Source organism: Peromyscus maniculatus, chromosome X (genome assembly GCF_049852395.1).
Source record: "Peromyscus maniculatus bairdii isolate BWxNUB_F1_BW_parent chromosome X, HU_Pman_BW_mat_3.1, whole genome shotgun sequence".
NCBI lineage: Eukaryota > Metazoa > Chordata > Mammalia > Rodentia > Cricetidae > Peromyscus > Peromyscus maniculatus.
The window spans coordinates 19,595,889-19,622,316 of record NC_134875.1 but is presented as its reverse complement, the minus strand read 5'-3'; the positions used below and the strand labels follow the sequence as shown (position 1 = coordinate 19,622,316).

General features: G+C 43.0%; 1 protein-coding gene across 2 annotated transcripts; it reads left to right on the top strand.

Annotated features, from left to right (window-relative positions):
- Positions 1–1,779: 1,779 nt before the first annotated feature.
- Positions 1,780–18,365, top strand: LOC107399368 (uncharacterized). 2 transcript variants are annotated; one of them, XM_042269382.2, is made up of 5 exons: positions 1,780–2,007; positions 14,576–14,751; positions 16,482–16,628; positions 17,614–17,707; positions 18,087–18,365. In XM_042269382.2, exons 2-5 carry the CDS (start codon positions 14,577–14,579, stop codon positions 18,184–18,186), a joined length of 516 nt encoding a protein of 171 aa, XP_042125316.1. In that variant the 5' UTR covers positions 1,780–2,007; position 14,576; the 3' UTR covers positions 18,187–18,365. The 2 variants fall into 2 exon arrangements, with proteins under 2 accessions (XP_042125316.1, XP_042125315.1); XM_042269381.2 differs by lacking the exon at positions 1,780–2,007 and adding an exon at positions 6,239–6,359.
- The last annotated feature ends 8,063 nt before the right edge of the window (positions 18,366–26,428 follow it).

Sequence of the window (26,428 nt, the reverse complement as noted above, 5' to 3'; positions counted from 1 at the left end):
ACACTGTTGTAGTTAGAATTTTCTTTGGGCCACCAGCTAACTCCCAAATAAAGACACGGAGAGTTATTAATTATGAATGCTCAGCCTTAGCTTAGGCTTGTTCCACTAGCTCTTTTAACTTAATTTAATCTGTTTCTGTTCATCTACGTTTTGCCTCGGGGCTTTCTCCCTTTCTTTCATTCTGTATGTCCTACTTTCCTACTTCCCCCATGTCTGGCTGGCCCCTCGCATCTCCCTGGTATCTTTCCTACTTCCCCCATGTCTGGCTGGCCCCTCGCATCTCCCTGGTATCTTTCCTACTTCCCCCATGTCTGGCTGGCCCCTAGCATCTCCCTGGTATCTTTCCTACTTCCTCCATGTCTGGCTAGCCCCTGGCATCTCCCTGGTGTCCCCTTTTCTTTCTTCCTTTCAAGCCTAGATTCCTCCTCCTACTTACTCTCCCTGCCCAGAAGCTCCACCTGTACCTCCTCCTTCTCTATTGGCCATTCAACTTTTTATTAGATCAATCAGGTGCCTTAGGCAGGCAAGGTAAAACAGCAACACATCTTTAAATAGTTAAACAAATATTCCACACCATAAACAAATGCAACATAGTTAAACAAATGCAACATACCTTTGTATAATTAAACAAATATTCTGCAACACACTATCAAACAAATTAACAAGTTAACAAGAGGGCCCATAAGATGGCTTAGCAGCAAAGGCCTTGCCACTAAGCCAGATGGCCTGAATTTGATCCCTGGGATCCACAGGGTAAAAGGAGAGAGCCAACTCCCAAAAGTTGTCCTCTGACTTCTACATGCACACTGTAGTAAAAGCACATATGTGTATATGCATAAATGAACAATTTTTCTTAATGTTAACAAAGGAGTTGAACTTAGAAGCATAACTCACAGAACTGAATGGTGTTATCAGAAGGGTGTGGGGAGGTCAGACCCTCCCAAATACAAGTAAATGAGGGGAGAAAGCTGCCAAAATCAAATTTATTGGAACTCTGAAATATAGCCAAGGAGTTGTTTTTTTTTTGAGAATTTCATATGATGTATGTTGACCATATTCACCCCTGCCAAGTCCTCCCATTACTACCTTTCCACCCCACATCTCTTCCCACTCAATTTTGAGATTTCATTTTTTTCTTCTTTACCCATCAAGTCCAGTATGTGTTGTCCAGATGGTCATGGGAGTGTGGCCTGCCCTGGGGTGTGGTCAACCTCCCAGGAGCCACATCATTAAAGAGAATGGCCTCTTCCTCTGCCAGCAACTATCAAATTCCAGCAGCTCCTCAGCTAGTGGTGGAATTTCATGTCTACCTTTCCCTCTCTGAGCTGGAATTTTGTCTGGTTGGAGCTTGCACAGGTCTTCTGCATGCTATTGCAATTGCTGTTAACTCATATGTGTATCTGCCCTTTTATGTGTGGAAAGCAGGTTCCTTGGTGTTATCCTCTAGCTCTCACAGTCTGTCTTTCCCCCACAGATCCCTGAGCATTGTGGGGAGGGGCGTTATATGAATGTCCCCTTTAGGACTGAGAACTCCAGTCTCTTATTCTTTGCATGATGACCAGTTGAGTATCTCTGTGTTGAGTGCCATCTACTGCAATAAGCTTCTCTGATGAGACGTGAGAGATGCACTGATTTATGGGTATAGCATGGCATTGGGAGTAATTTTCATACTATGTCCATTTAAGAGAATAATAGCATTAGGTTCTTTCCTATAATAATACCATACTGGATAGGACCTCTGACCTATCTAGTCACAGATTCTTGGCTACTTGAACAGTACCAGGTATGGGTTACTTTTCATGAAATGGCCTTAGATCCAATCAGAAAGTAGTCAATCGACCACTCCCATAACATGCCATTATTGCATCAGTGGGCACATCTTGTCACAACTGTTGTAGTTTGCAGGGTTCACAGCTAAGTGAGACTGAGGATTGCTTTTTTCCTCCAGCAACATGCATAGCATCTTCTAGCACCATGAACACTAGCCACCAGGGATGAAGCTTCCAAGTAAGTACCAGCTTGATTTTTCCATGTTCTGTGACTTAACTTTAACTAGCAATAGAATATGTGTGTGTGTGTGTGTGTGTGTGTGTGTGTGTGTGTGTGTGTGTGTGTGTGTGTGTGTGTGTGTGTGTGCTAACCCTAACTTGACAGGTGTCTATCTGGTTTCCTCTCTCAGCTACTCCTCCCATTCAAGATAGGCTGTGCTGTCTCCAGTCACCTCACAGCTGTTTTCTTCCTCCTCCTCCTCCTCCTCCTTTTTTTTTTTTGGTTTTTCAAGACAAGGTTTCTCTGTGTAACAGCCCTAGCTGTCCTGGAACTCACTCTGTAGACCAGGCTGGTCTCAAACTCACAGAGATCTGCCTGCCTCCCCAAGTGCTGGGATTAAAGGTGTGCGCCACCACCGCCCCACAACAATAGAATCTTAATCATGTTCTGGAGGATAGCCAAGAGTATTGACAAGAGTCTATAATGCTTGGAAGTCTATGTCACCCCACTGAGCAACAACTCAAACAAAGGTAGCTGTTACTGAGTAGTTTCTTCAAGATTGAAAAATTCCATCATTTAGGAAAGCTCTTTAAAAGAAGGTAAACAAATCAAAATAGCTTCAGGAGGTCCCCGAAACTGACCAGATTCACTAGGCCCCTCCTTGCCAGAGTAAACAAGACTTTTGAGAGTCACTCTCAGACAAGACAAGCTTCAAAGAAGACCCTGAGAGCAGACCATTAGCTTGGAAGAAGTAGAAACCATGGTAGCTGCCTGGAAGAGGTTTAGATTGATGGAAGCACTCGGAAAGGACACTTCAACCTGTTGAGCTGCCTGCAGGCTGTGCAGTGTGCTCCAGGTTTCCAGCTTTGTGAGCTGTCACCTGGGCTGAGGTGGGCTTTGGTGATGCAGCTGCCTTTGAGTCTTTTCTGCTCCTGTAAGTAACCCCTCCCCCATATTCTGTAAGTAACTATAATAATCGTTTGATTACCAAGTTGGACTTTGGTGGTATCTGTGCTTTGGTCTGGGGTGAGTAGAATCTCCCCAGGAAAAGTCTTGTCAAACAGCAGCAACCCATTGCTGACATTTTATTTGCTAGTGTGGGGTGTTTAGCTGGAGTATTGTCCAGGGTGTATAGTAACCAAAATGAAAGAGGAATATTGTGAAAAGCCATGAAAACATAGTAGGGGAGCTTTGTGGTGCTTCAACCTACACTTGTCCAACCCCTTTCAAGGTACAGTCGTGGTTTTGACGATGACATCGTAATTGGATTCAATACATAAACACTTCCAATCAGCTGTCTTAGACATCAAAGAGCTAAAAGAAAGCAGAAAGATTATATATAAATGAAGATAATGAATAGGTAAACAAAAAGAGAGGAAACAAATAGAAAGTATGGACCTGCAAAGTATAAAAACTGACATGGAAAATTCCCTACGAGAGTTCAGCAGCAGACAGAAGAACCTGTGGACTTGAAGATAGGTTGATTGACATTATCCAATGTGAGGAGCGTAAATAAACTGGGATTAAGAACAATGAAAAGAGCAGAGGATATAGCTGTGAAGAGACCTGCATTCCACGCCTGAGCACTAAAACATAACAGAACAAAAACCAAGAATTTGACACCCTCACCTTAGCCTTTGGTGCCACAATCAAGCATGACAATCAAGCATACTTTTCTATCACTGTGACAAAACCCTATGACCAAGGCAACTAATAGAAGAAAGTGTTTATTGGAGCTTACAGTTTTAGAGGATGAGTCCATAACTATCATGGTGTGAAGCATGACAGCAGGTAGCCAGGCACAGCATTGGAGCATTGGCTGAGAGCTTACATCCTTATCTGCCTGAAGGCAGAGAGAGCTAACCTGGAATGGTGTGGACTTTGGAAACCTCAAAGCCTAACCCTAGTGACTCATCTCCTCCAACAAGGCCACACCTCCTAAGCCTTCTCAAACAGTTCCTCCAACTGGGGACCAACTATTCAAACATCTGAGCCTATGAGGCCATTCTCATTCAAACCCCTATAGTGTGCATTAATAGGATCCCTGGAAGAAGATGTGAGAAAGCAGTGTGAAGACTATGTAAAGATAATATTTATAGACCCCATAGTCCCAAACTCTCAAATGTAATAATGGATGTGTGGCTGTATACCCATCCAACTTAAGGACGTGCAAAGCAGAGAAACAGAGAGACAGTGACATAATCAAACCATTAAGAGACAAAGAGGAGTCTGAAGGCTGCCAGAGACCCATCGTAATTTTAACGTCTGGTTTCTTATCAGAAGTATGGGAAGACAAAAAGCAATATAATAACATTGAAAATGCTCAAAAGGAATTGCGGGTGTACTCAAGTAGAGTACTGTCTAGTCTGCACAATGCCCTGGATGCTGTTCCCAGCACTGCACAAGAAAGGAGAGGGACGGGTTCAAGCAGTGAAAAGGAAGTGCTGTCAATCAGGAATGGTATCTCTGGCCAAACAAACCTTCACTAATGACCGTCTCAAACAGACAAAAATATAAGAGAGTTCCTCACTATCCACCGCCTGAAATCTACTGCCAGCGTTCTACAGGCTGGAAGGAACAAACGGACATAATATAGCAACTGACAGAAAGAAATCAAGAGAAATTCTCAGTGAAGGTATCTGCAGAGGTTACCTTTAAGTTTTAGTTTTAGTCTTGGGAGATAAGGATAATATAGAGCTAATAATGATTACAGAGGTTCTCTTTTTGGGGTAAATAAGTTTGGAAAGAGTCATAAAGGTTGCAGAATATTGTGCATGCAAAAAGCCACTGAATTGCACACTTAAAATAGGTGAACACAACAAATTTACATTATATATATTTAAGCATGATTTTAAAAATGTCAGCTACCAAAAACCACTGAAGTGCAACTTAAAATGGATGAATAGCACTATGTGAGAGTTATATGTCGATATGTTTGTTGAATATTGGGGGAATGGGTTTTGAAAGAACATGATGTAATCATATGCTGTGTACAAGGGGCACACTTGAGATTCCAAGCCACAGGCAGATTGAAAATGAAAAGGTGTAAGCAGTTACTCCATGTAAATGATCATCAACAATGAGGTTGGTGACAATATAAGACAAAATAGATATGAAGCCAGAAATTGTTACATGAAACAAATAATGACCTTATATATTGGTATATTGAACAATTTACCAAGATGTGAAAATTATAAACACATGCAATAAATGAGAAAAAGTAAGTGAAACAAAAATTGAGAGAATGAAGGAATATAGAACTCCACAATAATAGTTGGAGACCATTAGGTAGAACTATTCAGAAGACGAACAAAGAAACAGAGGACTTGTAAAATGCTTTAAAAAAAAAAAAGCCAAAAGCCCAGTTGTATACGACATACTTATAGAACACCACTAATTAAATTTGTCACATTTTATGCATCCATCAGGATGATAGCTAATTTTGCCCACCAGCTCCAAAATCACCCTTTTGTCCTGCTCCATGAAAAAAATTCTGGTTCCTTTAAAGATCTTTCTTGTGGCAACTGCCACTGAAGTCTGTCTACAGAAGACTCCTGGACACTATAAAGCCCAGCTTCCTGGTTCTCTGGGCTGGTGGCAGCCAGTTTTCCTGATCTCAGACTTGTGCATAGAAAGTTCTGGTCAGTCCCCCACAGCTTCTCCATGGCCCAATTGTGGCAGAGCACAGTAGCCCAGCAGCAGTAGCTAGCCAGTTATTTCCTTTCTGGTCTTCTCGGACACAAATAATCAGAGTTCTTCTGGGAAGACTAGTACCTCTTCATTTCATTCCATTCCAGACACACTGGGCGGGGGTGGGGGAGCATTTTCCAGTGGTCAGTGCTCAGAGCACCGATTTCTACAAAGTTCCAAGTAACCACACTGCAGACAACTGCACAATCACTAGGCCTGCTCCACAGCATCAGGATTTCAGCCCTGAGATGTATTGTGCTCCCTGGGTGAGTGCTCTCATTTAGCACGGATGGGACGCAACTCCAAGTCGGGCATTCTCAGTCTATCGTGGGGCCCTGTTCCGTAGGATATTTAGGATGGCTCTTTGAGGACACCTTTTGAAGGGTGTTTGTTCCAAGCTGGAGAATGGCTTTCCTGCAAGTTCTCAATTGTTCTGTGGGCTTGGGTGGGCTTCCCTCTGGTAGGGTTCTTCTTCAAATTTCTGAAGGACTTGTGCCCAACCAGTAACCACTCTGCTCGTGGTACGCTCCTTCTCTGCGCATGCACATGGAATCCTGAGGAGGATAGAATTCTGTGCCGTGGAAGGAGAGTCAGTGAGGCTCAACGGCGCTCTTCGGCAGGCTTCTCAACTGTCTGTGATTCCTCCGCTACTTGTGAAGTTGGAAAGGGTTCCATCAAGTGTAAGTCTCTGCTTGGAAGAAGGGTTCTTAACTATTCTTTCTCAGCCTCAAGAGAGGGTAAATCCTTAAGAACTCACCTCATCTACCGAGAGGGGATGGTTGTTTTTCTTTTCTGCGTCAGCCATGTTGGGCTGGGTCTCATCAACCCACGGGTGGGAGTTTTCCTTGTATCCTCAAACTCAGCCAGGCTAGGATCTGGCCTCGGCTACAGATGGGGTGACAGTTTTCTTTAGGTCTTGTAACTGAGCCATGTTGGGCCCTAGGGCTGGCAGGTTTTTTCTTGGGTCCTTAACATCAGCTATGTTGATCCAACTCTGCTCAGCGGTGGCACTTTTCCTTGAATCTTTGAACTCAGCCAGGTTGAATCCTGACTTAATGACCCAGGGGTGGTGATTTTTTCTTGGGTCCTTGAATTTGTAATGTTGGGAGATGTATCAACGATCCATAGGTGGTGGTTTTGCTTGTTTCCTGACCTCAGTTATGCAGGGGACTCAGCTTCTGAACTGTGTCTATGCCCTAGGGCTACGGTTTAGGTGAGCACTTTCCTGAACATTGGTGGTGTGTAGAGAGAGACCAGGATGATCAGCCTAAGCCATGGGATGGGAGGTTCCACCTGGATCCTTTTGTCTTGGTCCAGAGGGAATGTTTCTCTAAGGGCTCAATATAACCCTTCAACTGTTGACTTGGGCACCTGAATCCATTAATTTGGGAAACTTCCAACTGTACCACCTATTTTTCCCAGTGGGTTGAATTTTTGTCACTCAGTTTCCCATTTTTGCCACTCAGGTGGCAAGTCCTGTGTCAGGACTTGCAATTCTCTGATGACTAGGGAGATTGAGAACCATTGTGTTTCTGACTTCCTGCACAACTTTTGCTGGGATATTTGTATTTGGAAATTTAGTTTGTGGTTCTGCATATATCCTGAAATCTGCTCATTTGTTGTTGCTGCTGCTGCGGTTGTTGTAGTTATTTTGATAAAGGCTGTCATATACCTCAATCTGGCCTCAGATTTGCTTTAGAGCTGAAGCTAGCTATGAACTCCACTCCTGCCCCTAGGCTCTCATGTGCTGGAGTTACAGATGTGTACTACCACATCTGGACAGTTCCATTCACTTTTCTAGATATATGTGCACTGATGTATATGCACACATCTAAGAAGAGAATTTTAAATTTCTTCTTTGTCTTTCTGCTTTTAAACTTCTTTTTTTTTCAGTTCAGTTCTTGCTGTGTAGCCCCAACTGGCCTCAAACTGCATCCTCCTGCCATAGCCTCTTCAATGCTAGGATTGAAAGTCTGTGCCACCATGTCCAGCAATAACACTGTGGAACTGATGTCTTTCAGTTGAATGGAAATTAAAATTCAATCTTTGTGGCTAGCTGTCTTATTCTTCAAAGAAAAAAGCTTCAGTTAGGATTTCCTGTTGGTACAAGACTATAATCCTAGCTACCTGAGAGGTTGAGGCAGGAGGAGTATTGGAAGCTGGAGGCCTGTCTGGACTACCTAGTAATTTCTTGCCTGCCTGGGCAATTTAGTGAAACTTGTCTCAAGAAAGAAAGAAATAAGTAATAAATGGACAGACTAAAGTCTCAAGGTCCAAGGCTTGCCTAACATTTTTGAGGTCTGATTTCAATCCCCAGTAACATGTCAGAGGCTGCGGACAGTCAGCTGGGTATCTGGGTAGAGGCGTGGGGATTGAAGAGACAATGAAGAAGACAGAAAAGAGTAGAGAGGTCTGTCAGTCAATGCCTGACAGCCCGAGTTTATTTCACAGCCAGCTTATACACAGTCTTGAAGGACAGAGGTAGAACAATGCACAGCACAGGCATTTGAACACTATCTATCCTGCCTTGCGTCAAGGAGCAGGCAGTTTCATTTTCTATCTCAGTGTACCTCTCTGGTATCAGCAGCAGTGTCTAGCTAGATAGTGTGTTCCTTCCCATGGGGTAATGTGGACTTTCTCACAGCCCTTCAAGGAGACTCTGTGGGCTAATCAGGACTTTCTCACAGCCCTGGAGCAAGCAAGCTTGAAATCTATTGACTCAGAATAGGCTTCAGATTCAAACTGGGAAACTGAGTCAGTTGTGGGCTCCCACAATAACAAAAGCAATCTTTGCCTGCACAAATAAAATATCCTAAGTATACGTACATGTCTCCCATGAACTAGGAGTCAAAAGATAATTTTTCTTTGTCTTTATGATGTGAACTTATTTTTTCTTAATTTTTAATTTAAAATTTTTTCATATGTATTTTTGCTATATTTTTCTATCCCCCAACTCCACTCAGATCCTCCCCACCTTCCTACCTGCCAACTTTATATTCTTTCTCCCCCCTCAAAAAATTAAAAAAACAAAACAAGACCAAAAAAAGACAAAACAACAAAAAATGGAAACAGAAACACCCCCTCTCCCCAATTATGGTGTTCATTTTTTGTTGGCAACTATTCCTGGGCACGGGACCTACCCTAGTGTGGTTGGTATATCCAGGGACTCGCCATTGATGAAAACTGATTGTCCTTTGCTAGAATGTATCAATTGCAAATAGCTTCTTCATTAGGGTGTCGTCCTATGTCCGCTTCCCCATCTCAGGGCTGGGACCCCATGTGGCTTGAACATGTGCAGGCAGATCTTGTGTGTGGTGCCACAGCTTCTGTGAGTTCGTGTGTGTGTGTGTGTGTGTGTGTGTGTGTGTGTATCAATCCTGTTGTGTCTGGAAGACAGCTTCCTTGGAGTCCTCCGCAACCTCTGGCTCCTCCAATCTTTCTGCCTCCTCTTCCCTATAGACGCCCAGGCCCTCCCTGAGGGAGGAGTTTGCTGAAGGCATCCCATTTAGGACAGAATGCTGCAAAGTCTCACTCTCTGCCTGTGGTCCGGTCATGGATCTCTCTCTGTGTTACTTTCCATCTGCTTCAAGAGGAAGCTTCTCCAACTTGGAAGCTTTTGATTTGCATGCTGCAATCTGAATAACCACAGAGGTTAGGCATAGTAAGGGAACAGTGGGGAGGAGAGGCTCTCAAGGAAGGGGAAATAGACTAGAGTGTTCTGAAGAGAGAAAAGGAACTCATTCTGCTAAGGGACTACAGCAATAAAATCATTCCTACTGACATTCTGCTGTGTGCATGCATCAGATCCTTGCTTGACCCTCATCAGAGAAGCTTCCTGATGTCAGCTTAGTCAACGAAGCATGTTTTCCAGGATGGTTAAGTAGCCTAGATGCTATGAATCTAGTTATTTTCTTTCCATACTTGTTTCTAAATCCTAGATCCTCTCCCACTACCGTGTTTGCCCATCTTTATTCAAATATCATACGATTTCAGTTATATTGGTTTTTAAATATTATATGTGGGAGTGTGTGCACCTATGTGCACATTAATTTGGAGGCCAGGGTAATCCCTGAGACCTCAAGTGTCATCTTCAGGGCCATTGTCCACCCCCTTTGAGATAGATAGAGTCTCTCATTGGCTTGGAACTTACCAATTAGACTAGTCTGGTTGGCTAACAAGTCTCAAATATCTGTTCTGAGTGTCTCTTCTTCCCTATTGCTGCTGGGATTGCAGGTGCACACCGCCATACACAGCATTTTCATGTGGGTTCTGAGAATCAAACCCAAGGCACTTGACTGACAACTGTCTCCTGAGCCCTGCTTTGCTTTGAAAACGCCTATCTGGGAATGTTTCTTCTAACTTGGTTGTTTTACTTAAAGACTGGATAGTCTAAGCAATTTCACATCTGTACTCATTACCAGGTTGCCTTTTTTTCTCTTTTCTTTTTCTTTTTGTTTTGTTTTGTTTTGTTGAGACAGGGTTTCTCTGTGTAGCATTGGAGCCTGTTTTGGAACTCACTCTGTAGACCAGGCTGGCCTCGAACTCACAGAGATCTGCCTTCTTCTGCCTCCCAAGTGCTGGGATTAAAGGTGTGTGCCACCACTGCCTGGCTCCAGGTTGCCATTTTTCAAAATCAGTTAGCATAGTGAGATTTTTGAATGAGATTGTCATTATCTTTCTAGAAGGAATGAATGTTAGTGAGTTTTAAAATATGACTTCTACTCCGTGCAAAGACTATTCTTTTCAGTTTACCACAGTCTTCACTTTCTCTAAATGATGGTTTATACTTTGTGTGTACTGCATTAGCACATTCGCTGGTATATTCCTAGATGTTCAAGGTTTGGGGCACACTTTCACTGATACTTTGAAGTGTATTTACTAATTGTTTGTGCTTATTCTACAGAAATATAGGTGGCTTGTGATTCTTGTGCCCAGGTCCAGAAACTTGGCTACTGTCACTTAGTAACTGCAGTGGTTTTATATCATCTTAAATGGTCTCTCCAAATAGAAATGCCACCTGTGGGCAATGCCACTTGCACTTACTCTTTTCCAGCCTATCTGTCTTCACATTGTTAGAACATTTAACATTGTTGCACGGAGAATATGCATCCTTGCATTCTTTGCAACTTGGGGGAGAAATTGCTTGGTATTTTTAAATGGAATTTGGTGTTGTCATAGATTAGTTTTTTGTTTTGTAGACACACTTTATTATTAGTGAAGTGTGACAATGGGGTGTGCTAGAATAACGGGTGTCCTCAAGGTCTCCTCCTCACGTGTCATGGCACTGTGCTCAAGTTCGCCTGGCCATCCCCTCCCCTCTCCCTCCCTCCCCCTCTGCTACTGCACTTCCTCCACCCACACGGGCCTGGTGCTGCTTCCTGTTGGGTGTCCATAGTGCTCAATCCAGATTGGCATAGGAGAGAACACGGCTATTTTGTCTTCTGTAGAAACACTTCAGTGGGGTTCGGCACTGGTTTTGTGCTCTCAGTTGCTGATCCTTTCAAGGCACGAAGAGGATTTGAACTTAAAATGACCTGCTATTTCCCTGACCCTGTCCCGAGCTTAAAGTTGATTGAAGTTAAAGCAGCAGCCTTGCCTTTCTGCATTGAACTGTACGGTGACGTGCGGCATGGCTTCCACCCACCTTTGGTTTTTGTTTAATCATGTTTTTAAGATGTTCATCCCTATTTTCAGGAGAGACTGTACCCCATAGTTTTGTTTTCTTCTCATGTATTTTATGTAGATTGTCATTAGCTTTCTATTGGCTTCACAAAATGCTTTAGGAATGGACACATTTTTTTCTGTTTGTGATAGGATTTACCTAAAATACCCCCATTGGAATGCTTACAGGACTCCTTTAAAAGCCTTGTGGGTATACAAGTTTCCAATTTTGCTTTAAGAAATTTTACCAAATAAGACATTTTGATTTTGTGTCCCAGAGGGGCAAATTTTATTAGGTTATTTTTTCTACAATGTATCTGTTTGTATCTCACTTCAAAAACCAAAAGGGAAGTATTCGATATTTATCTAGCCCTCCCTTTTCCCTCGCTGCTGGTTCCTGTTATGAAGTCTTTCGTTCTTCTGCCAAGGTCTCATCTGTAGCGGAGACTGACCTTGACTTTGTAGCAGCACTTCCACTGTCGGAGTCCCGTATGCTGCTCTGACGAGCTTGAACCCGGGGCCAGCTCGTGTGCTCCCTCTTCACTGTGGCTACGGTGTCCTTTGCTTTGCCTTTTAATTTCCCACCACTACTATCTGAGAAAGCATAAGACTTGGATCTGTTAAGACTCACTCTACGACAGAAAATGCGATCTGTTTGTAGAACATGGGCTGCTGAAAATAATATGCATTTCCTAACTATTAGACGGAATAGTCTGTGGATGTCTGTAAAGCCAGTTTGAACCATAGTACAGTTAAACACTGACGTTTCTTCATTAGTTTTCTTTTCTGGAGGATCTATGGATTGATGAGAATCTGATACTGTAAACAGTCAATCACTTTTGTTGTATCTGAACCTACTTGTCCATGTCCAGTAGTTTTGGGTCTATGAAACCAGGTGAACTAACATTTGTTGTGTATATTTAGAGTGTATATTTATCCTTTTGATGGGTTGTTTTCTTTATTAAGAAGCAGTGACCTTCTTTATCTCTTTTGATAGCTTTCACCTCGCGGTCAGTTTTTTCAGATCGGAGTCTAGCTGCTCTTGCACTTGCATGGATTCTGTTTGCCTAGGAATGCAATGTGCCATTCTTTCCCTGTTTCTGTTTACCCTTGACGGTGAAGTTTCTTGAGACAGGAAACAGTTGAATCTTATTTTAATCCCTTCATCCAATCTGCATATTGTAGTTGGAGAGTTAAGACCATTTATATTTCTAAGGTATATATTAATTTCTCCCATATTCATCTTAAAGTTTTGTAGGTTTACGGAGATAAAAATATTTACCTCTTTCCAAATTCCCACTTATCTTTCTATTATTCTGTTTTTTATTCCCCAAGCTTTCATGTTGCTGTCTATCTTATCTTCTGTGTATAATATTCTATTAGCTATCTTCGTTGGCGATAGCTTAGTAATGATGAATCTTTATTATGGAAGGACTTTACTTCTCCTGATTTTAATCTTGGTTAGCAGTTACTGACTTTCTCTCTCTCTCTCTCTCTCTCTCTCTCTCTCTCTCTCTCTCTCTCCTTTCTTTCTTTCTTTCTTTCTTTTTTTTTTGTTTGTTTGTTCTTTTGAGACAAAGTCTCTTTATATAGCCTTGGCTGTCCTGGAACTCACCATGTAGACCAGGCTGGCCTCAAACTCACTCTGCTTTTGCCTCCCACGTAGTGGGGTTAAAGGCATGAACCAAGGTGCCCAGCTAGTTACTAACTTTCAAGAGTTGAAATACTGGCCAGAGCAATGTGTCAGTAGGCGGAGATGATTGCCTCCAAGTCTCATGACCTGAGTCTGATTCCTGAGCCCCATGTGGTGGAAAGAGAGAACCAACACGGCTTTGAGTTTCAGTACTTGATCTGGTTCTAGGGTTTCTTCACAGAAGTCTTCTGGTTCTGATGGGTTTGCCTTTGTACCTAACTTGGAGCTTCTGTCATACACAACTTTCATTAAGTTTTCTTTGGCTCCATCCTTATTAGAACTTTAAGATGACATGGAGAGGTAGTTTTCTGGGCATGTCTAGTCAGGGTTGCAAATTTGTCCTGTCCTTACATGACCACATCTTTCCCAAGATTTGGGAAATTTTCTGTTGGACTTTTGTGGAATAGAGTATATGTGTTTTGATTGTAACTTGGTTCCTTTTTTAAGCTCAGAGTTCATAGGATTGTTCTTTTTCAAAATATTTGTTTTATGTATGTGAATGTTTGACCTGCATGTATATCTGTGCATCAGGTGTGTGTCTGCACAGAGGTCAGAAGAGGACATTGGATCCTTCCCTGGAACTGGAGTTATAGATAGCTGTGAACCACCATGTGCGTGCTGGTAATCAAACCAGAGTCCTCTGAAGGAACAAGTGCTGTTGATAGCTGAACCATCTCTCAGGCCAGCCTTGGTCTCTTGATCATGTCTCAGTGTTCCTTGAATGCTGTGGTCATGGTTACTCTGTTTTTTAAATTTGATTGTTGCTACGTGAGTGCAATAATTCCTCAATCATGTATTTAATTCTTGGAATTCTTTGTTATGCTTGGTCTAGATGCTCTCTTTAAATGTTTTGTTTAATTAATTAACCGTTATGTTTCCAAGGTATCTGATTGGCTCCCCCACCCCACCCCCAGAGGGATGTCTATCTCATTGCCTAAGTTTTCACCCACTTCACGAATTTACTTCTTTCCTTTATTCTTCCATTTCTTGTGACCCCTTTGAGCTCAGAGATCATCTAACACACTGAACTTCTGGGTTTTTCCACACTGAAAACATTTAAATGTTTTCACTTTATTTATCAAGAAGCCATAAGCTTTTAGAGGAACCTCATAGCCTTGCTTTTTTCACATTTCAGTTCCTGTGTTTCCCTGACTCTTCTCATTGGAGAATCACACAGATGAAACTTCTAAACTGCAGTCTTACCCCGGAACCTTTGCTTTATTTTATTTTGTACGTGTGTGAGTATTTTGCTTGCATGTATGTTTGTACTCCGTTTGTGTGCCTGTTGCTGGCAGAAGCCAGATGAGGGCATCAGATCCTCTGGAACTGGAGGTGCAGACAGTTGCGAGCCACCATATGGATGCTGGGAATCAAACTCAAGTCCTCTGGAAGAGCAGCCAATGTTCTTAACCATGTACCCATCTCTCCTGCCCAGACTCTTTGGTTTGTTTGTTTGTTTTTTCTTTTCTTTTCCTTTTTGCAGTGTTGTGTGGCTAGATTTTGTCATTAATGGAATAAAGCTGTTGATGTTTTCTACACAAGGATGATGGCTGAAAAAAGCAAAGAGCTTTCTGTACGCTCTGAAAAGGAAGAGGACCCTGCTGGAGACGCCGTGGATCCTACATTACCCCAAATGGGAAGCATTGTGACCATGATGCCAGTGGGAGAAGAAGAGGGAGAAGTCCACCTTAAGGCCTCAGTCACTGCAAATGGAGAAGGTAATCAGGATCCCTGTGGCTAGACAGCTACTGGTGTGTTTGCAAGAGGAAGGGACCACATGTGAACAGATGAAAATGATGCTGTGTCCTCCATGAAGCAGCGTCCTGCACGTGGATGGGATGAGCTCTAACGGAGAGTGGAGATGCTGTGTCCCCTGGCCTGTGCTCAGCACCTGGATATGTGTCTTCTTTCTTGTCCTCACCTCTCCTTCATGCCGTACTTGTGGGGTTTCCTGTCTCTGTGTCCTTCATCAGAAACTGTTGTGGACAGCATCAGTGGTCTGAGATGGCATTGCCATTCATGCTGAGCATGTTTTGATGTAGCTATTCGCTTCTGCATTTATGGCCATTTACCACGGTTTCCATGATCTGCTTTGTATGTCTGTTCCTTATTGGTGAATCTTTGCCACTGTTTTCCTCCTTTTTCTTTTATTCTTGCTTAACCATGCAATGCTTTCTGAAGCAGACCATTTGTATTTTGCATTATAGTCTACTCTAGTCAGATTGACCACCACAAAGAACCAAAAATGTCTTCTCTGCTCTTTCTCCTTCCCAATGTTGTCTACTTCGTTTAATTTTTTTTATGTGTGTGTCCCATATTTGTGACAGTATAGATGGAGAACAGAAGACGAGATTGGATCCCCTGGAACTGGAGTTACAGGCAGTTGTAAACTTCCCAACATGGGTGCCAGGAACTAAACTCAGGTCCTTGGGAAGAGTGGCAAGCACTCTTAACTTTGGGGCCATCTCTCCATCCCCCAGGATTAGTTTTGGTTTTGGTTTTTGTGAAATCATTCACAGATTGGAATTTTGGGTGAAGGAGTAGCAATATCTTCTTTGTTATTGTTGTTGTTGCTTGTTTGTTTGTTTTTTAAACTCCTTTTTTTTTCTTTTTGGCTTTTTGAGACAGGGTTTCTCCGTGTAACAATCATGGCTATCCAGGGACTCACTTTGTAGACCAGGGTGGCCTCAAAAACACAAAGATCTGCCTGCCTGCCTCTGCCTCTTGAGTGCTGGGATTAATGGTGTGCTCTACCACTTCCCAGCAATATTTTTTTTAAGATTTTTTTTTATTATTTTAGTTATGTGTGTGTGTATGTGGGTGCAGGTGATCTTGGAAGCCAAAGGACTCGCTTCCTCTGGAGCTGGAATTACAGGTGGCTGTGAGCTGCTCAATGGGAATGGTGAAACTGAACTTGTGACCTCTGAAAAGACAATAAACACTCTTAACTGCTGAACCATCTCTCTAGACCCTAGAAATACCTTCTATGGCAATATCATGTGATACTTTCATTCTCTAAAGTACATCAAGGTGAGACTAAACTGTGCACACCAGGGATCTGCACATGTTTATTTCTTCATTGTCCTGTCCAGCGAGTTTGTGTGCGTGTTCATAAATCCAGAGGGTCCACTGTGTCCTGGGGTGGCTTGTTCATAGGTGACGTTTCTCTCTGCTATACGTTCCTCCTCTGAAATGATTTTAGACTCTAGGGAGCACAGGGATGCTTGTGTCGGGGGACAGAGCTCCCCCACTTCACAGCTCAGCTTTTGTCTTTGCTTTCCAGGTGCTACTGTCAGCCCAAAGGCCCAGGAGGGTGTGGTAAAAAGTGGTCCCACAGCAGCTAAAGGCTCCCCCAAATGGGTTCCGAGAAACAATGCTAAATCTGCCCAGTCCAGTTATCTTAGCAGTGCAGGGCTACTTCCTGAAGGTGGTGATGCCACATTTGCAGGGGAAGCTGTCATCCGTGAGGTCCCTCCCAGGGTTGCAGCAGCAGCTGACTGTGGACGTGTGCCCAGTGGGTACCCCGGGAGCCGTGAGAAACTGAATGCTGAAATTAAGCGTCAACTAATGAAGGAAATTCGACGATATGGACGAAGTAAGTACTGGGGCAATGTCACTAGCAGAAAAAGAAAGTCCCTCTCATTTTTCTATTAAATTTTTTTCATCTTTCTCTCTCAAAAAACTCCAAATAAAAAAATCAAAGCAAAACAATAAGACAGGAAATACTTTAAAAAAAAAAAGGCAAATGTATGCACACACTCTCACCTCCCCACACACACACTCGAAAACCAGCCAAACAAACAAAATATGGAGTCTGTTTTGTGTTGGCCAACTACTCCTGGGCATGGGGCCTTCCCTGGAGTGTGGCTGCTCTACCCTGTGATGCTCCGTTGGAGAAAGATGAGCTTCCTCTTCCTAGAAGGATTAATTCCAATAGCTTCTTTGCTAAGGGTGGAACTCGGTGACTGCTCACCCTCTCCAGGAGGGATGTTGTCTGGTTTGAACCTGTGCCGGTCTTATGCATGAGCTAATCTGTGCATCAGTCCTGTCGTGTCTGGAAGACTGTTTCCGTGGAGTCATTCACCTCCTCCGGCTCCTACAGTCTTCCTGGCTCCTCTTCTGCATAGAGCAGTGAGCCTGGAGAGGAGGGTTTTGATGAATGTATCAAACGTAGAGCACTCTAAAGTCTCTCAATCTCTGTACATTGTGCAGTTATGGGTCCCTGCATTCATTCTCATCTACTGCAAGTGGGAGCTTCTCTGAAGCTTCTCCAGTTGTATGATTAGAATAATCTGAAACTGCCTCAGGAGAGGGAGCCTTTGCCACAACCGGGGTTTTCTCTATAGTTGAGTACAGTCGCTCTTTGACTAAAACATCTCAGTGGACTCCATCTTTCATTTGTAAGGTTGCTTGGTTATTTCTCATAAGAATTGTATTAGTGTCTATGCTTAGGCATTTAGAACACATACCCACCATTTAACATTCCTGACCAGAAAGCACATTACTGAGGTACACACGGATTCACCAGTTCTATGTCTTCATTTCTGAGAGATACTGAAATATTCTTATATTCTCTTCAGATTATGGAAGGATTTTCAAGCTGCTTGAAGAAGTGCAGGGACCTCTGGAAGTCCAGATTCAGTTTATTGAGTTCACCATCAAGGAAGCCGCAAGGTGGGTGCCCAGAGGAACCGCACATCTTCAAGCTATTGGGTCACTGTAGTGGTTGGGTGTGGGGAGAACAGCGTCTGCTTTGAGTTTCTCAGTCCCTGGCCCCAACTTTAGAGTTAAGGCTGGTGACACAGACATTTAGGTTGATGTCACTTGTGTGCGACACGTCCTTCCAGGCCTACTCAGCCCTCCTTTGTTACGGTAGTCTTGAGCTGGGCACTGAGCCTCATAGACACCCTTCATATTGGCTAGAGCACCTGGTGCCAGGGATGTGCTGACTATTCCCACAGATGGGGAGCCCCTGCTTTGGGTCACACAGAACTTCCTACTGCACAGGTTCTTTGGGTATCCTTTTTTACATGATGTGTATGTTTATTTTCAGGTTTAAAAGACGCCACTTGATTCAATTCCTTGAGAAGAAACGTGAAGAAATATTGTCTCAGAGCTTTCTCTCCAACAATGATCCACCAGCTGATATGTGATCCTGTTATTACTGTGGTCAGGCAGATGCAGCAAATAGTTTAGTGTGTTCCAGAGTAGGAGGAGGATGCTGAAGTCTCCTAACATGTGTTAGCTAAGATAACTACGTTTAAGAAAACTATTCTAAACTACTCTTCATAAAGATGGGCTCTCTCCCTGTGCCTTTTGTTTAAAAGCATAACTTCTTGCTGGTTTGTTGATTTTTTCTCTCCCCTCTGCTGGTTGATGTTATTGATGTTATTGTCTCATTAGTTAAATATCATGACGAGTCTGTATTCTGAAGCAGGTCACCAGTGTCATCTCTGGTATTTAGAAATGCCTTCGTTCCCAACCATTTCCTATCCCCATTGTCCAGAGATATCCCCTCAATAGGCCATGGTGCCTGGCTTTATGGGCTGTCTCCAATCTTCTTTACTGAACATCTGGGCCAGTGAATGTCCTGTGTGAATCTGACTGCTGTAAATATCCATCATCTCTAAGCACAAGAGTACTAAGAAGGGCTCCACATCTTCCACACAATCCTCCTTAGCTCCTTGTACAGTAGCATCCAGTTTCATTTGAAAAAAAATGTTTTCATCACTCTATGATTTACAGTAACACATTTGTGACTATAATAAAGGTAGACTAGGTCTTCCAAAATATTCAGAGGACATTTAAAATTACCACTTCAGTGAAGACTCCTCCTCCTCCTCCTCCTCCTCCTCCTCCTCTTCCTCCTCCTCCTCCTCCTCCTCCTCCTTGATGCTAGGAGGAAACTCCCACCTTCCAGGTCCTTTCAACTCAGCCTCCAAAGGCAGAACTATAAGTGACATGTCAGAAGGTAACTAACTCCATGGTTACACTAAGCCAGCCTGGTCAGGATTACGGCAGAAAGATCAGTGACAGCTGGCAGCAAGTGTTCATGGCTGGGCTTCCTTTCCTATGAGTTCCATGTTTAGAAGGAGTATAATGAGGTGTATCTTGATGATCAATATCACCTTTCTAAGACCACAAATGGTTTTCTCATACTACAGTGGATGAGAATTACTTTTCGTATCCAGAACTGGAGAACTGGAGCACTTGATGTTCTTCCCTGAGGACCCTAGTTTGGGTTCCAACACCAAGGGCAGCTCACAACCACCTGAAATTCCAACTCTGAGTAATCCTACTCCCTCCCTTCTTCTGGCCTCCATGAGCACCCACACACATTGCACCCCCCCCACCCCACACAGAGGGGGGGCATTTTACAAATATAAATACTGGGGAAACGGAAGTTCATATCAGGAATAAGTGTCAATTCAAGTGTAAAGAGCCACCTTTCCTGTGATAGAAGCAGGCCAAAATAATCAAGCTGCCATTCAGAAGCTGATTCATCATTCTGGGACATGGCACCATATGTAAGGTTCACAGTTTGACTCTACCTCTGGCATATTGAACATTTGGCAGTGACTATGGCAACATCAATCCTAGTGAACAAAAGTCATTTTCTACATGCTTATGCATAAATAACCTCCATCTCCCACTGTGTGACCAGGATGCAGTATTCCATCTTAGAAAAGGAAGGGGCATACCCAAGGGGGTATGGGCTTGCTCCTAAGAACTTAACTTTGCCTTAAAGGAAAAGACAAAGAAGTGAGTGCCACAAGCCTTGAGACATGCGGTCTGTCTAATGACCCAAGGGAAGGCAAAAGCAGCTCACCACATGTTTTAGTCCTCTTCTTCAGAAATAGAAGAAAAATTATATACAGAGAGATATCTGAAAAGAGATTTAGTAAGAGGATTGGCTCCCTTGATCATGGAAACTGAAAAGTCCCACAGCAAGGTGGAGATCACAGACTCCAGGGAGAACAAGAGAAGCTGATTTGATATCTCCTAGTCCAGAATCGAGGGCCATAGAATCTGACTGGAAGAGTGGGGGTGTGAGCCTGGATGTCAGTGCTCAAAAAAACGTGATCTTCTGACTTCCAAAGCCAGGTGGAAAAAGTTGTCCTAGCTCCAGAAGAAGGATACCTTAAACTTTCTGCTTTCCCCCTTTTTTATTTCTCTCTCTCTCTCTCTCTCTCTCTCTCTCTCTCTCTCTCTCTCTCTCTCTCTCTCTCTCTCTGACACACACAGAGAGAGAGAGAGAGAGAGAGAGAGAGAGAGAGAGAGAGAGAGAGAGAGAGAGAGAGAGAGAGAGAGAGGAGAGTCGGTCTTCTTTCACCATTCAGGTTCTGAAGATCAAACTCACTCAGGTCATCTCGTTTGGTGACAAGCATCTTTACTCACTGAACCATGCCCCCTCCCCTTTTTTTATTCAATCCATGTCTCCAACTAATTGGATGATGTTCAACCACACTAAGTGTTAATCTTCTTCCCTGGGTCCACAGACAGACAAGCCAGTCTCCCCCCGAAACACCCCCACAGACACATCTAGAGCATCTTGACTATGCAAATCCAATATCAACAGTACTTGGGAGGCAGAAAGAAGTGGATCTTTGTCACTTTGAGGCTGGCCTTGTTTACATATGTAGTTCCAGACCAGCCACGACCATATAGTGAGACCTTGTCTCAAAACAGAACCCAAATAGAATGTCAAACCACCTGGATTGCCCTTTCAGCAATGAAGGGGTGAGTTCAGTGCTTGTTGAAGCCCTGAGAATAGTTAATGCTTGGCTATTCAGAGTGTTTGGGGGGCCAGTTCACATCCCAAAGCAACCACGATGCTAAATATACAGTTAGTCAGCATCAGGGTTCTAGCTTGACACTGATTTTATGAGCCTTTAGGCAGAAGAAATAATTGATCTTGCTATGACATCTGACCTATGGAACTGCTCAACAACACATTCATGTTCTTGTAAGATGCTGAATTTGTGATCATTTGGTTTGTAGCAATAGAAAACTAATATTAGCTGTGTGGCCAGGCCTGGTGGCTCAGACCTATAATTCCAGCTGCTAGGAAGGAGTGAGGCAAAAGGATTGAAAATTCATGGTCCACCTGGGCAACTCAATGAGACTGTCTCAAAATGCAGAATATCATGTTCATGTTGTCAGCAATTTCCAGTAGGCTTCTTGAGGGCCCCTCCCACCTATTGTTAGCAGTTCTTACTGGGGTACATCAGCTGTACCTCACAAGCATTATTTGAGCATGCCTTACAGCACTTGACCATTAATTTTTTTTCACTCTAAGATCCTGATTTTGTGTAGGATTGATTTCCCTCATTTTCTCTTGCAAATGTGTTGCCAGCGTGTCTAGGTTACTTTCTACATCTTTCACAGTTAGAATCATGACATCAGTACAACAGAATGGTGTCCTGTGTGGTATAAGGAAAAGGTGATCATGCCTATACAGTCTCATTTAAGATACAAGCTTGAAGAGTTGATATGACCATAAAATAGCAAGTGATGGTGTACTGTTGCCCTTTCCAGGTGAAACCAAAGCATTCCTTGTGGTGATTATTACTGAAGAGAAACAAGTGTTCATCCCATTGATCCCATTGATGCTCTGTGCTAGACATTCAGGCTTGTGTTGATCACCAAAGCACCAATACTACAAGTTGTAGTGTAACTAGAACAACCAGATTAGGTTTATGGTAATTCCCTCACTCGTCTCTAAAATGTAATTGTTTTTACACAGGATAAAAGTAAGGTAAAATGGATGATACAATAATTATCTACATCCTTCAAGTCCTTGGTTGGTACCACAAGTCAGAACAGATTTGGGTAAACCCGAACCATTAATTTTTTAAGAGGATAAAGGGCATGGCTCACTGTATCACCAATAAGAACTCCAGGGAGCAAAGAAGATTGAATCAAGGACTGAAGGGGAAGAAAAATGAGTGATGAGCCAAAAGGTAGCAGAATGAGTTGGTCACCTACATTTTCAAGAGTGGGGACCTTTCTAGAGCTCAGCAAAGGGAAGTGGCCAACAATGAGAAATGCAGGGTAGAACACAAACTCACCTTTCAATGCCACTCTCACCTCTGGTACAGTTCCCTCAGTACCTTCCATGACACCACCAACCTTGCAGAATAGAATAGTGCTTGGTGCTACTCCTGGCTTACATGGTGTTGGGGAGACTTGATGGTTTTTATCCCTTCATAAATTTAAAACGTGTGTGTGTGTGTGTGTGTGTGTGTGTGTGTGTGTGTGTGTGTGTCCTAAAATAACAGCTCAATGGTGAAGTTATAAAAACATTTGAGATTCCAGTTTACCACAAATTACATTTGAGAGTATAAATAATGAATGGTGTTCAAAATTTTCCCAACAGATACTAGTAGCACTTATACCCAAATCTACATATACTTGATTTTCCCCAGTAGATGCTGGTACATGTGAAAATTACAAAGTCACTCGAAAATGCACAAGAATGCTTTATCTATTCAAAGTCTTGGTTATAAATATCCCCCTTCTACTGTGTTACACTAGCGATTCTCAAACTTATTTTTCTCAGAACCCTCTTTACATTATCAAACAGGAATAAAGCCCTTGGAAGTTTTGTATCTGTGTTGTACTTATTTTTTCCATATTAGAAATGAACAGAATTGCAAACATATTTAATTCAATTAAAGAAGAACAATGCACTGCAGAACAGCAATTCCATCGATCCATTTGCTGAATGTCTAGTTGCATGACAAAGTAAGTCCAGATTATGTTTGACATAGGGTTTGTCCTTTTTCCTTTTACAACTGTATAGAGCTTTAACAAGTGTTTAAAAGGTTTGTTTATTTTTATTTTATAGGTACGGCTATTTTGCCTGCATATATGTGCACCACAAGCTCACAGTCCGTGTCTGTGGAGACTAGAAGAGGGTGTGGGATCCCCTAGAACTAGAATTACAGACAGCTGTGAGCCATCGTGCTGGTGCTGGGAATCCAGCCCAGGTCTTCTGGAAGAGCAGTCAGTGCTCTTAACCACTGAGCCATCTCTTCAGCCCCCGTGCTTTTTATTTTTGAGTCACAATTCATTTGGTATGAAGTATTTCGGCACACTTTTTATGAAGATTGCATAGACTTTGTTCCATTCTATGTCTATGAGATTTAAAATTATTTCCATTTTTTAAGATTTAAAAAGTTTCTGACCATATGCTACTTGTATACAGTGCACAGTGGTTACATTGATAGTCCTCTCTCATCCTCTTTCCACTCCTGCGGACTCCTTTCTTCCCAACTCATTCCCTCCTGCTGTCATGTCTGTCCTTTTCCTAGCATCACGTCAATCATTTTCCTTTTCCCATTTTTTTTTTATTTTTAGGCCCTACACAGGCAGTTACTGCTGCCTTGTGTGTTCATGATTGCAATGGCCATGTCATTTCCAGTAGACGGTACTCTACTGCATTCTTCCCCAGCCTTTGTTTCCCACTGTCTTTCCACATCCTCCACTCTTCAGTTTCCCCTGGGCCATGGAGGACGTGACAGAGATGGCCCATTTGGAGCCAGGCACTCAGCAATCACTTATTATCAGTACTTTGACCAGTTAAGAATTGCTTCTTCTTTAAAAAAAAAAAAAAAAAGCCGGGCAGTGGACGCCTTTAATCCCAGCACTCGGGAGGCAGAGCCAGGCGGATCTCTGTGAGTTCGAGGCCAGCCTGGGCTACCAAGCAAGATCCAGGAAAGGCGCAAAGCTACACAGGGAAACCCTGTCTCGAAAAACCAAAAAAAAAAAAAAAAAAAAGTAAAAAAGAATTGCTTCTTCAACAGTTACCTGCTATCAAAAGAGACTTCTCTAACCAAGACTGAGAGCTACGTTAGTCTATAAATATTGAGCAATTTGATAGCATATCCATTTAACAGAGTATCAGCAGTAGATGCCCTCATAGGGCCTGTGACCTCCCCAAGCACAGGATTTTGATCAGGTCAATGGGCCAGGCATGTGTTCCTTCCCATGGAGCAGGCCTCAGCTCCAATCAGGAAACAGCTGATTACTCTCCGAACATTTATGTCACTAATACATCAGTGGGCCTATCTTTCCGGAGACTTCGATATTAAAGCACGTGGAGTCTGCAGATGAGTGTGGCAATGACTGTTATACCCCCAAAGCCAGGACAGATTTTACTTTAACCTTTATTACCATGTCTGGGAAGGGAAAGCCATTTGCACTTTCTTTAAAGGAATGATCTGGTGTGGGAGCCCACAGAGGTTTCCTAGTGAGATCTGAGCGTGCTTTATCAGCAGGGCTGCTTAAGAGGATGACTGGACCACGGGCCTGGGTACCAGGGCTTTGGAAGGGTCTACACCTGGCTGTATCTAGCAAGGTCTTTTGCCTTGCCCCTTGACATTGTTGTAAAAAAGCCTTTTGAATCAAGTTCTGAGCCAGTGAATAAGGATCCAGGCCCTCCTGAGGCTATCCTGTGTTTCTGTCTTTCTTCTTCTTCTTCTCGGCTAGGCCTACCATTCTACCTAATGTTTCTTATTCCTCTCTCCCCCTCGTAGGAACCCTAGAAAAGATGGGGGCTGCTCCCCCACAATTTGGGGGCCTTTGAGATGGCTTAGAGGGAAAGGCACTTGCCATCAATCCTGGAATCCCAATTTCAATTTCAATCCCGGGGAGAAAGAGAAAACCAAACATTGTCCTCTGACCTTCTTGTGTGTCGTGGTTCAGACACACACACACACACACACACACACACACACACACACACACACACCACAAACACTAAATAAGTATAATAATGTGTTTAAGAAACATTTATATGGGAGACAGGGAAGGGGAATGTCCCACAGGGCATGTGTGAAAGCCAGGGGACAACTTGTGGGAGTCAGTTTTCCCCTTCCATCATATGGGTTCTGTAGTCACACTCAGGTTGCATCAGGCTTGGCGACAAGTACACTTACCTATCGAGGCATCTTTCTGGCCCCAGAGTCACTTTGTAGTAGCAATTAATATGAGATAAATTATCTATGCTATCTAAGGCTTCAGATAGTCATTTGGTGTCTGCCTGTGTTATGCAATAAAAATTAATATTCCTAAGTAATAGCATAGAGGTACATGCCTGAAGTCTCAGCACTCAAGAGGTGGATGTAAAGGGGATCAACAATTCAAGGCCATCAGGTGGTGGTGGCACATGCCTTTAATCCAAGCACTTGGGAGGCAGAGCCAGGCAGATCTCTGTGAGTTCGAGGCCAGCCTGGTCTACAGAGTGAGTTCCAGGACAGCCAGGACTGTTACACAGAAAAACCCTGTCTCAAAAAAAAAAAAAAAAAAAAAGAATTCAATGCTGTTCTTAGCTACACAGAGAGTTCAAGGCCAGGAGACTGTCACAAAACAAAATCTTATTAGATTATGGCTGTTGGTACTTCTTCTGAAAGACTCAAATATAGTAATGATAAATATGAATGGAATTTACCCATATTTATATGTTAGTACTCTACTCAATATGAGTAAAATGTTACTATATTAGAATGCTTCCTCTAATCATGTTACCATCTTCATCAGAGAAGTTACTACTACTTTCAAGAGACCTTCAAGATCCAGCCTGCTGATGGTCCGTCATAGAAAGGGTTGGGGAAAGACGTTAGACACTTAACTGAGGTTCCAGCCACTCTTTGCTATACCTCCCTCCCAGCTCTATTGCATTCTGCCCAAGCTTCATATGGCCCCAGGAGGTGCCAGTGTGGAAGGTAACTGAAGGCATCTAAACAGCTGTGGAGAAACCATCATCAGCTTGGGGTGAGATGCTTCAGTGATGCAGCTGTTTGCAAATTGCCCAGGCTTCTGTGAGGAACTCTACACCCATGCTATACAAGAATGCACAATAAACTCACTGTTTTGCCAAGCTAGACTTTGGTGGAATCATTACTTTGGTCTGTTGCTGATGCTCTCCATCAGTTGAGGAGTAGACATTTGTTCATGTCTCCTCAAGAGAAGTTTAAGAAACAATGAGTTGGAGTTTTTTCATTGTTGTTTGCGTTTTGTTTTGTTTTGTTTTGTTTTGTTTTGTTTTGTTTTGTTTTGTTTTGTTTTGGAGATAGGGTCTCACGATGTAGCCCTGGCTATCCTGCAATCCACTAAGTAGACCAGGCTGGGATTAAAGACATGCACCACTACACCTGACTTAATGATGAGATTTTTATTACAGTTGAATTAATGGCAGTTAAATTGTCCTGATGGCCTTAAATGACATGGGAAGACCAGCAGCCCAGGTAGAGGGGGCATGATGGAAGATCATTGCCTTTTGAGATCGGCCTTATTGCTACAAGTTGACTTACTCTGTAGCCAATTCCTTCATTGATGTCAGAACCGGAGCTTACAGGCTTCCACTGTTGACTAAGGACTGGTGGCTCACCA

Coding starts and splice junctions, on each gene's coding strand:
- LOC107399368 (XM_042269382.2), top strand. CDS start 14,577: ATGATGGCTGAAAAAAGCAAAGAGCTTTCTGTACGCTCTGAAAAGGAA. Junction 14,752..16,481: donor AGTCACTGCAAATGGAGAAG/GTAATCAGGATC, acceptor CCACATTTGCAG/GGGAAGCTGTCATCCGTGAG. Junction 17,708..18,086: donor ACCATCAAGGAAGCCGCAAG/GTGGGTGCCCAG, acceptor GTTTATTTTCAG/GTTTAAAAGACGCCACTTGA.